The sequence below is a fragment of the Trifolium pratense genome, linkage group LG1 (genome assembly GCF_020283565.1).
Source record: "Trifolium pratense cultivar HEN17-A07 linkage group LG1, ARS_RC_1.1, whole genome shotgun sequence".
Lineage (NCBI taxonomy): Eukaryota > Viridiplantae > Streptophyta > Magnoliopsida > Fabales > Fabaceae > Trifolium > Trifolium pratense.
In genome coordinates, this window is record NC_060059.1 from 8,214,844 (window position 1) to 8,226,912 (window position 12,069).

Genomic DNA, 12,069 nt, shown 5'->3' on the forward strand with positions numbered 1-12,069 from the left:
AAATGTTATCGCCTCAACATTTTTTTTGAATATTTGGCGTTAGTCTTTTTGTGTTGGACCTAGTTAGCCCATGTTTAAGATTTATTTAAGATGTTTGGCGTTGGTCTTTTTATTTGTTTGTTTAAGATTTTCTCCCTTTCAAGCCTCAACATTATCGCATAAAACAGTATTATCATACTCATATCATCATTAAAAAAATACTGATATATCATACTCTCTAATTTTTATTACAGAAAAAAAACTTGTTTTTAAAATTTTTTGTAAAATTAGAAGCCACCCTAAATTATAATATTGTCTAAATATATAAAAAATCTTAAAAGTAAATAATTTTTTACAACAAGATTTTTTATAATAATTTACAACTAATAATTTAATAAGTCATACATTTTTTTTGTTTGGACAAAGCTGGCAATACTCGAGGCTCGCAATACGCGCCTATCAATGGAAAAACGGTGTTTTCCTCAGCCGCGTTTCATTAATTGTGAATTTTGGATTCTTGTACATAATCTCATCTTGTAGTAACGCTGTACTATTATGTGTAAGATTTAGTTTATCAAATCAAATCTCTTTGCAAAAACCAAAAATTGATCTCTTTAACTTAATCATCTGAAATCTTCCAAAACTATTTAACCATAATAACACAATTTCTTACATCAAATAATTAGTTAATTATTTTCTCCCTCACATCATGGCTAAAAAACAAATAACAAAATAGTACTAGTACAATAAAATCTAGACCAATCTTTAAATACCTAAAAACATTAAATTGATACCCTTTTTAATGTACCTCTCACTCCCGTGAGTAAAAATAATAATTCATCCATCGTCCGCTTATATCCCCGGCGGCACACCGTCGCCGGCAACCTCTATCTCATTCATTACTCACTCACTCACTCACTCACTCATGCTTTACTTGCTCTATAATTATTATATTTCCATATCCATTATTTTATTCATTTTTAGATTTAGTTAAAAATTAAGAAGCTAATACAATACCCATTTTTTAATTTTTTCCAAAAACACAACAAAAAATAATTCAACCACCGTCTTCTGTTTCGCTTGCTTCACACTCTTCTTCAACCACCCACCAGAAATCAACACTACCCCATTAACTCACTGAGTCAAAATCTGAATCTTTTTGCAAAATAAGCTTCTGGGTTGGGTTTATTTTTTAGAGAGAGAAACTCTAGAGAGAGAATTTTGTGTTTTTCTATGTTATGGTATTATGGCTCAGCAGAGGCAATCGGGAACGGAGAGGCTTGGGGTGAGGCACGATCTACATAACACCAATGGCTCCGGTGGTGATCATGTTTCTGTTGCGATTCGCGGTGGTGTTGGTGTTTCTCATAAACAGCAAAGGTTCCGGCGATCGGCGCGATCCGACAGAGGAGCGCGTTTTACGGTGGTTGCAATCTTAGTTTTTCTCTTCCTTGTACTTGTTGTCACTTTTCTGGCGTTTTCTTATATTTCTAGAGAAGGTGAAGTTCTGAGTTCTGATTAGTGTTTTGTTTTGTGGTTTTTACATCATAGTGCATTTTCCATTTTTGGAGTTGTTGAAATCAGCATTGTATTTTTTGATTGATTTGAGTTTGATTTCTTGCCTGGTTGCTAGGTTGCTAGGTGAAGTTGTTGAGTGAGAAATAATGGTGTTTGAATCTGTGATTTTCCTTTTTTTTCCTTTTTTCATTTTGGGGGTATATTTGCAATTGGTTGAATTGGGGTTTAATTATTCGGGAACTCCGGGAAGGGGGCCGGTCTGGTAATCTGGAGTTCGGCCGTTAGGTTTAGTAGTTCATCATTATTGTTTAATTTTGTTGTTTTAAAATGATTTTGTTTATGTGGTATTAAGATTGTTAATCTGTGGTTGCAGAAATAATTGATAAGGGTGATGATCATGATACTGGTGAAGTAAAGAATGATTCTGATTTTCTGACAAATGTACCACGAATAGAGAAGAAAGTTCTTGGGTTTGGACATGCTTCTGGGGGACATGGTCGAGATTCGAGGTATTGGGATAAGGATGATAGGAGAAGGGATGGTGATTATGATGAGGATATGAAGGAGCAGATAAGTAGGGATCTTGGAGATGCAAATGCTGAAGATGATGCTCGTGTAAAGACGAATCTTGAGATTAAGTCTTCTCAGGATGGTTCTTACAAGGGTTTAAAGCGAAAAGGTGTTGGCTTGTATAATGAAGCGGGGCGTCATGAATTGAAAAGGTATGAAGCTGAGTACGAGGCTTCTTTGAAGAATGTGAGACATTCTGCTGAAAGTGATGGGAAATTGCCGCAGGATGCTGATATGGAAAAGAAGAATGCGGCTGTTGACATTGATGATGAGTATGATGACTTTTTCGATGCTCATGATGGTCAAACGGAAGAGTCTGCTGATGGTGGAAATATGAGTGGGAAACATGTTAATTCTGATGCACTAAGTTTGGACGATGAGGTTCAGAAAGAATCTCATGGTTCTTTGGATAATGATGATATTGCTTCTGAGGAAGATATTGATGGGGAATCTTCCACTATTAACAAAAAAAAATCTCGCAGTGGGAAAACAAATTCTAGACTTGCAAATACAGAAACAAAGAGGAAAGGCAAGCATCACAAACACTCAGGTGAAGCTTATTCTTCTCCCTAAACATTTGTTGTTGTATTGGCCACCTTTGGAGAGTAATCTGTTTTTGTATTTGGTATTATTTATTTGTTACACCATTATTGCTATTGATGATTCACAAAGACTAGAATTGGTAATGCCTTTGGTTACATTCATGTTATTGATACATAGGGACTAAGAATATAGCTTTTATCTGTTCACAGTTTCTTTTTTTTTTTTCGGGGTCAGTTGTTGAATAAAAGATAGAAATCATGGGAAATGTGGAAATTCAAGGGCCTTCTATGGTTGGAGTGAGGTGGAATATCCTGGCCATTTTCATTACCACATAAATAGAAATATAGGTCGTGGAATCCTTGAAATGATGCATTTATCGTTTCTCATTCGTGTTTCTTTTCATTTTTTGTGTTCGCGTGGTTTTTACTTTTAAGGTAGGCCTGTTTGGATTGACTTTGAGCTTTTCTATTGGCATAAACACTTGTGAGACTGTTGGAGAGAGTTTATATTCATAAGTTTTTTTTTTTTTTTTTTTGACAGAATTCCCAAGTTGTTTTCAACATATTTCCATAAACTCTCTGGGATAGCTTATAACTTATAGGAAACCAGTTTGATTTTAGTTTACATTTTGTTATAGAAGTAGCTTATATATAAGAACTTATATGATAAATGCTTAATTAAGATGGTTATCCAAGCAGGGTCTTAATGATTAGGCGTAAGAAGATACTTCATTTTTTTTCCTTTACTTTTTTAAAATATCTTGTAGTTTTAAAAATCAATTTCGGGACTTTCTGCGGTATGTATTTCACAATGACCAATAGGCATTATTCATATACCTATCCCGTTCTGGGGTTTTGTCCCTAAGTATCACTTGCATTTACAAATGCCAGCTGAGCCTTTGGACTTTTCAATTGGAAATGATTTATCTCCAATCCGGTGAATACTTTGAAACTTCTGTTTCAGTCAATATATGGCTCACTAATTTGGTCCCTTCAGTCATCAAATGACTTATAGTTGTGGCGGCGTCAGAAACAACCTCGAGTTTCAAACCGAAAGGTTTCAAATTACTTGTTTAACCATTCTGATTGAACGACAGAAGTGTCTACATTCAAGAAGTCGGAATCATTCCTCTGGTTGTCATTCTGCTTTTCCTTTTCATTCTTAAAGTGCCCCAACTTATGTAGGTTTTTGTTGTTGAGTTCTTATTACTTGATTCAATGCTTACATATTTTGTACTATTCCTACTCATTACTATCTTAAAATGAATTCACATTGTTCTTCCACAAAATTGTTCATATGCTATGTTTAGAATAACTTTACCCCCTGGCAAAATGAATTAATAGAAATATAGAATAATGAACCTGTTGGTGTGCAACTGAGAATACCAGTTCACTTATTGTTTGTCTATTCTCCACCTTATGATGTAGTAAATTTTGATGTACCCATGGACCATGGTCTATGAATTCAGTGATTCTGATCAGTGACAGTTAGTTGATGACTTCCTTCATCTGACTTGAATACTGGAACCAAATATTTTAGGCTAATAATCTGTGGAAAAACTTCAAATTTCAGGCAGCATTTTGTGAAGTTGTAGGACAAAATTAGTGATTACTCTATTTTCAGTTTTTCACACTTTTTTAAGACATTCATAGAACTTATTTCTTTTCTGGTCTGTTGGTCAGGAGATGATCATCTAAACATGGTCAGTTTATACAAACTCACAGAAATTGAGTTTCACTTCTATTTCACATTTGCTGCAATGTTTTTCTCATTGTAATATTTCCTTTATTCCCCCTTTCATCCAAAAAATATGCATTAAAAACAGAAAGTATAAGCTCTTTAACCTGCTTGCATGTCACCTATTTTACAGGATCCTGTGACATGAAGTTGTTAAACTCAACTTCGCAACTTGTAGAACCACTAGAAAGTCGAAAATTTGCAAGATTTAACTTACAATACACAGAGACAGAAGAGAAGCCACTGGGAGTTGAACAATGGACGCCAAGATTTGCCGGCCATCAGAGCTTAGAAGAGAGAGAAAATTCATTTTTGGCACGTGATCAAAACATAAAATGTGGTTTTGTTAAAGGTCCTGAAGGTTCACCCAGCACTGGATTTGACATGTCAGAAGATGATGAAAGTTACATTAGCAGATGCCACATTGCTGTGATTTCATGCATATTTGGAAATTCTGACCGTTTGAGGACCCCAGCCACCAAAACGGTAATGATTAACCTTTCATTTCAGTTTGTGTAGTTGGAGGAATTTGAAGGTCAAGACTCATATGTCATGATTTTTCCAATAAAATATTGTATTCTGATTTCCATTTAAGAGAAAAAGACGGTGCATTTAGTTTGTTCTGCATTAAATTATCATGATCTAAATCTACTCGTGAGTTTCATTTTAATATTGCTCCAAAGTCTCTCTAGCTATTGATATCAACTGTTTGCATTTTGGTATGGGTTTTTATTAGCATCGAATGTTATGCTATTGAAAGTTAGTTGCAACTTTTAACTATTAGAATCTTATGACACAAGATGCAAAAACCATGTTTTGTTACGTTAATCTTGGTTATTTTGATTTCAGATCACTCGTTTGTCAAGGAAGAATGTCTGCTTTGTTATGTTTACTGATGAAGTTACGGTACGGACACTTTCTTCTGAAGGCCATGCGCCTGATAGAATGGGTTTCATCGGCTTTTGGAAGTTAGTGGTAGTGAAGAACCTACCTTATGATGATATGAGGCGAGTGGGCAAAATACCGAAGTTATTGGCCCATCGACTTTTTCCCTTTGCAAGGTGAGTCTGAACTCTGAATCTAATTAGATATATGTGCTGTTCCTTTGATTTTGACAACATGAATTTGGATGATGTTTAATCATGGTTATTGCTAATTGGCATTACAAACCAAGACAGATATTTTGATGATGTATCACTTAAGATTACAAACTTTCATTTATATTTTCTTAAATTAATCTTTGAAAATTAATCTTTCCGCTTTTCCTAATTTTATTGGGTTTTGCTATTTTGGAATATTCAAATCCTCATTACAGCAGGGTGATGTTCAACAGACCTATAAATTCCTTTTTGGTGTTTGATTAATTACTCCTGCCGTCTCTAATTATAAGCACCCTTTGAAAGATAAAATTTGTGCCTAAATATTAGCCCCTTTACAAGTTACTAGACACATTTATTATTTTTTTCCAAACATAACCCTATTTAATACTACTAGTTTGTATTGGAATATGAAAAGTCAACTATAAATACATCTTTTCAAAAAGGACAATTAAGTAAACTAGTAATAGACCCGTGCTATCGCACGGGTCGTAACGTTACGCTGTATTTTTTTTCAGTTCGACTTTTCATAAGTTGACATATGTAAATTAACATTAATATAACTGAATTAGAAATGAAACATGTGAAATCAAACATCAAGGTAACTGAATTACAATTTCTTGTCAATGTCTATTACAATTTGAAGGAAAACTTGAAACCAAAAATCAAACATTTAGGTAGGTTACATATGGATCTCACATATATGTATCCAATTAAGTTGTAACCTTATAAACTTTACCAACATTTGGATAAACATGTTTGAACTCAATTCGAAGCCTATCACCGAATTGAATTCCATTGTCAAAGCAAAAGTTTTTCCATCCTCCAACAATGTGGACATTTTCAGAAGGATTGGTTGGATACCTTAAATGGACCTTTGAAGTGTTTGTTCCTGGTACTTCAAGAATTAGGGTTTGCAAATTCAAATCACGAACATATTTTGAGAATTCATTTGGCAAAGTCTATAAAACAAAATTTGAAGAATTAGACAAAATATAAATAAGAGATAATAAATATCATAGACATTTAAAAAAACTAAGTTGAGATGTGAAAAATCAAATGAAAAGAGAAAAACTTACAATTTGTGTTTTGCTGAAATGGTTGAAATGGTTAAGAGTGAATTCAAAGGTATGTACATCGGGAATTTCATGATCTGCAAATCCCAATGGAATAAAACTTACTGCGTAGGTGTTAGGTGCATTTTGAATTTGAACTCCAAGTCTGGAATCTTCCAATCTATCATAATAATCTTCACCATTTTGAATTTGAACTCCAAGTCTGGAATCTTCCAATCTATCATAATAATCTACACACAAAGTACACATTAATTTAATTAATTTAATTACACTATCAACTTTTCTTAATATACGGGAAAAATGTCAATAGGAGCTTATAAAAAGGTAAGGAGGGAGTATTAATTTTCTTTGTTATAAGTTACTACTTGTTTGGTTAATTGCTCTTTGTTTTGTACATAATTTTCTTTAGACCCTTCCCCAAACCTGCTATTGCGGGAGCTTTGAAGCACTAGTTGTCCTTTGTCGCCGACTAAGTTAAATACTTATGCATTGCTTTGACATTTGTTACAGGTATTCAATTTGGTTGGATAGCAAATTAAGGCTGCAGCTTGATCCTTTACTCATCTTGGAGTACTTTTTGTGGCGAAAGGGTTATGAATTTGCAATATCCAATCACTATGATCGGCACTGTGTGTGGGAAGAGGTGGCGCAAAACAAGAAATTGAACAAGTATAATCATACGGTTATAGATCAACAGTTTGCATTTTACCGGGCTGATGGACTCCAAAGATTTAATGCATCAGATCCAAACAAGCTTCTTCCAAGCAGTATGCTATTTTAAGGATTTCTTTTGTGTCAATTCTCCAAAGTGTTACTATCACTAACTCCTTAATACGTGTCTATTTTTTCTTGACAGATGTACCAGAAGGTTCTTTTATTATTAGGGCACACACCCCTATGTCAAATTTGTTCAACTGTCTTTGGTTCAATGAAGTTGAACGATTTACTCCTCGTGATCAGCTGAGTTTTGCTTATACTTATCAGAAGCTGAGAAGGATGAATCCTGATAAACCTTTTCATCTTAATATGTTCAAGGTGAAGAAACTTATACTTAACTTCATATATAGGATTGTAGGGCTATAGAGAGATGAAAGTACTAGTTATGTAAAATTCATGGTTTTTCTTGTCTTTTGATCCGCAGGACTGTGAACGGAGACACATGGCCAAGTTGTTCCATCATAGAATGGACGAGAAGAGGGGTACAAGTCAAAAAGCAACCAAATAAATCAAGTTTTTTGATTAACATTTTATCACTATAGTAGGCTTGATATAATGTACATGGCCATTCTCTTCCATATTTGTTGACCATATGCTGCAGAGTTCATTCCACAGTTCGGCTGACTTGATGATTCAACACAGGTGTTTATGAAGGAATCAAAGTACAATCTACACTAGTATTCTGTCATCTGTGGAACGTAATGTTGTGGTATTGTTAATGATATGATTCATATCTTTTGTGTATCGATCAATTTGTGACAGAATTCATTTACGCCTTGGGAGACAAGCAAAACATCGAATGAACCTGCAACAGTCGCTTCCACGACTACAGCTCCTGCTCTCATTTCATTTCTAAATACAAAATTGGGATTGTTTGTATGTAGAAAATTTTGATAGGCTATTCATACTCATGTTAGAAATCTAACTCATGATTCTTATCCCATTGATTTTATTGCTTAAATATTACATTACATTTCATTACATTTCAGTTGCATGGATGGGATTACACATCTCTGGATCTGTTTCGTTTATATGATGTTAATATTTTTTAATGTCTAACAAGTCATTTTAAAATAAAATAACATTATTACTTATGTTTGTTTCGGTAGATACTTGTAATAACTTGTTATATCTAAGAGACTTTTTAAATGACTTAAAATGGTATGCATAGTGGGTTTTTTTTTTTTTATAACTATTTTCATAATAAAAATCCATTGACTATACAAAAGGGATGCATAGTGACACTCGATACATCCACAATCTCACAATTTTGCATGATTTTTTTTTTTATTTTAAATAATCTCAAAGAATTTAAAGACAAATTTAGAAATTTTGACTAGTGATGGGTCAAAGATCATATACAATAAATTGTTCGTATCATTATATTATTAAAAATATAAACTCCTGTATAAATTTTATAAAAAAACCTCCAAACAAACAAAAAAAAAATTAAATTAATTTCATAAGTATTATCTATAGCACGGAGTGTTGACTTTAACGTCAAAAACTAAAAGGAGTGTTGACGCACCTGACGTTAATATTTTTTTTGTAAGGAGTGTTGACGTTAATTAAATAATGGAAAATGTTAACATGTGCACAAAGTGCACATGTTAAGGAAGCAAAAGTTGAAATAATATATTGAAATTTGTACATTTAACTTTTTAAACATTAAATTTTTTTCGAACATTAAATGCAATTTTCTATATTTAGAAGCTTAACATGTGCCTTTTGTGCACATGTTAACATGACCCTTAAATAATAAGTAAAAAAGGCAGCAACAAAATGGACCTGGAAAAGGCTGAAGAAAAAAGAAGAAAAGAAAAAAAATAAAACAAGTTTTTGGATCACGAATCTTGACCACACATTGGATCATATGATTACATTATAAATACAGATAGAGATACTAGGGTTCTGCAGCCGCATTTAAGATTTGATTTCTCATCATTCCTTCAAAGCAATTTTAATACAGTAAACAAAAAATACACTGCAAAAATGGGAAACTCACCGGAAGATGGCGATCGTAGTTCCAAGCGATCAAGAAAACCGTCGGATCAAAAAGATTCCGGTCGCTCGAAGCGTCGTGTTCCATCGCAGTCTCTGCAGGGGAGCAAAATCGGCGTCAAAATCTTGGAAGTTGCAGTCACACACTACCTTTTCCAAAGGCTCCGGATGCTTCTAAGGGTGAGAAAAGATCTAGAGAGATACAACATTCCACTCAGGGACAGCGTGTTCAACATGCTTCGTTGGGAGATCTTACTCATTCCCATTGGAATCCCACACAAGATCTTACTCTTTCCGGTTCGGGTCCCCGTCAAACACAACGGGAGCAAACTTTTCCTCCGGGTAATCCTTCGGTAGTGGGTCGAGATAATGTGGTCGATAAGGGTAGAGATAAAGAGGGTGATAATCCTTCGGGTGTGTTCAATAAAGATACAGCTAAACCGGCCCAGGCCGGTAAGAGTAACGATAAGGCTGCCGCGGGTAAAGATAAAGAGGCTGGTCAAGGTAGGGTTGTTGTGAATCGTGGTCAAGCCACCACCATTATGGTTCTCGATCCTAACAATGCAGCCTCAAGGGCTCGAATTCCGACTATTGACAAACTGGCCGATCTTTATAAAGATCCCGATGTTGCTACTACAGTTTACTCTTTTCTTAACAAGGATGGTCTTAGCCTCCAGTTCCCTAAGAATTGGTCTTTTGTGCCATAAAAAAATCATAGCATTAAGAAAAGAAATAAAAAACTATCATGGAAGATTAAGATATTAATCTTAAAATTTTGCTTACAGTCGTAGAAATTGTATAAATCGATGTATCAAATGATTAGATATACAGCCACAAGGTGAGTAAGAAATTTTTTTTTGCGACAAATAGGTTTTTTAATTTAAAAAGGTGACTCTGTGCTTAATTCTGAGTTTAATCCTCATGATAATGTTGAGAAGGACAATGCTTCAGCATATGCAAATGAAGTTTTTGAAGGTGACTTTGTGGAGAATCTTCAGATGGATAATCGTGTTTTAGAGGATTATGAGTTTAATTATCCGGAGAATGTTGAGAAGGATAATGCTTCAGCATATTCAAATGAAGTCAGGGATAAATTTCGATCTGAAGTAGATCATATTATGCTTTAGAAAATGTCATGAAATTGTTTGATGGGAAATAATAAAGAAAAATATTATCATATTATAAACCACAATTTAGTAAATTATTTATTAATATATACATAAAGTATGAAATGAATAATTTTTGTTTGTCAAAGTTGAAATAGAAATTAATAGTATATGTTTAGAATGAATAAAATGAGTACATGTAAGAATATAAATTATTTCATTATACATGTATTAAATTGAATAAAATAAATAATTTTGGGATAACTTGATGATGGATGCATGAAGATATATTAAATAACTTATATAGTGAATACCATTAAACAATATTAAACAACTTATATAGTGAATACCATTAAACAATGGCAGCCCTGAGCACGGTTCAAGAAGAAAGAGATACCAAATATTTTTTTAGTAATACATATAATAAGTGTAAATATTGGATCAACATAAATTTATTTTAATAGTATTATAAATAGTCAGAGGATATAAATTTATTTTATATATACAATGAATATATCGATAAACAATGGCGGCCCTGAGCACGGTTCAAGAAGAAAGATTGTCCAGGACCCGATATTTAAAGAACATAAATTTTCACTGTTACGTACATAGATATTATCTAATCGGATATCTTATTCGTATATAATACCTGTATTCTAATTCTAAATTATAGGGAATTTTCAAAAAATTCTCGTGCTTTGACACCAAATATTTGTTTAGTAATTCATATAATATATTTTTTTTTACTAAAGTAATACATATAATATAGCATGCGTAAATATTGGATGAACATGAATTTGTTTTAATAGTGTTGTACTCTCTATGTTTTTTTTAAGTGTTTTTTGACATCGGATTTAACATTCCTATTTAATTGTCGTTTTGGTATTTTGAGGGTACGACTGTCAATTATACCCATTGTCAATAATTCTTATCTTTTTCAATAAAACTAATTAATGTTATATATTTGGAAAACTAAAGTCTTTTTCAATAAAAGTACACTTTGTTAATTTGATGTTACTATTCTAAAAAAACTCTTAAAAACGAACGGAGTAAATATTCATAAGATATATATATAGATATATATATATGAAAAGAAATAAGAGTTGAAATAAATAATTATCCATGTAGTATTACATGAAAAACTAAGGAGAATGAATTCTAATATAATGATGGTGTTTGGTTTTTTTTTTTTTTACTAAGTTGTTTGGGTATTTTTTGTGATTAATATGCATGACTTCAAGAATCAGATTTAATATATGAGAATGAAATAATTGTGTATGATTTATCAATATTAGTATTTAAATTTTTTAATTTAAACTTTATATATAATTGGTTATTAGTGTCATCATGCATGTAATTGGTTGGTGGTGTTTTGGAGATCGATATGTATGACTTTAAAAGTTGTATTTAACATGAAAATATGAAGAAAAATAAATATGTATTAATATTTAGCTAAAATTCAAAAATAAAATAAAATAATTAAACTTATAATATAGCCAAAATTACATCAAGAGTCATTTATCTTATTTTTTGTAACATTTTAGTCCTTTATATTTTTTCTATTTACGTCATTTATCTTTTTTATTTATAACACTTTAGTGCTTTTATCTATTTTTCTTCCTATTTATGTCCTTTACTTTTCTCATTTTTTTATTTATTAAAAAACATAATATTATTTTATTTTCTTTTACGGGTGATCGGTCGAACCAATCACAGTTCTACTTA

The 12,069-nt window shown here is 32.5% G+C and overlaps 1 protein-coding gene across 1 annotated transcript; it reads left to right on the top strand.

Moving 5' to 3' along the window:
- The first annotated feature begins 477 nt into the window (after positions 1-477).
- On the top strand, positions 478-8,212 carry LOC123918741. The gene is made up of 7 exons (XM_045970885.1): positions 478-1,478; positions 1,871-2,617; positions 4,481-4,833; positions 5,197-5,408; positions 7,031-7,287; positions 7,377-7,555; positions 7,662-8,212. The coding sequence occupies exons 1-7, from the start codon at positions 1,226-1,228 to the stop codon at positions 7,743-7,745; spliced, it is 2,085 nt and encodes a 694-aa protein (XP_045826841.1). The 5' UTR covers positions 478-1,225; the 3' UTR covers positions 7,746-8,212.
- Positions 8,213-12,069: the final 3,857 nt, after the last annotated feature.

Coding starts and splice junctions, on each gene's coding strand:
- LOC123918741 (XM_045970885.1), top strand. CDS start 1,226: ATGGCTCAGCAGAGGCAATCGGGAACGGAGAGGCTTGGGGTGAGGCAC. Junction 1,479..1,870: donor TTCTTATATTTCTAGAGAAG/GTGAAGTTCTGA, acceptor CTGTGGTTGCAG/AAATAATTGATAAGGGTGAT. Junction 7,556..7,661: donor TTCATCTTAATATGTTCAAG/GTGAAGAAACTT, acceptor TTTGATCCGCAG/GACTGTGAACGGAGACACAT.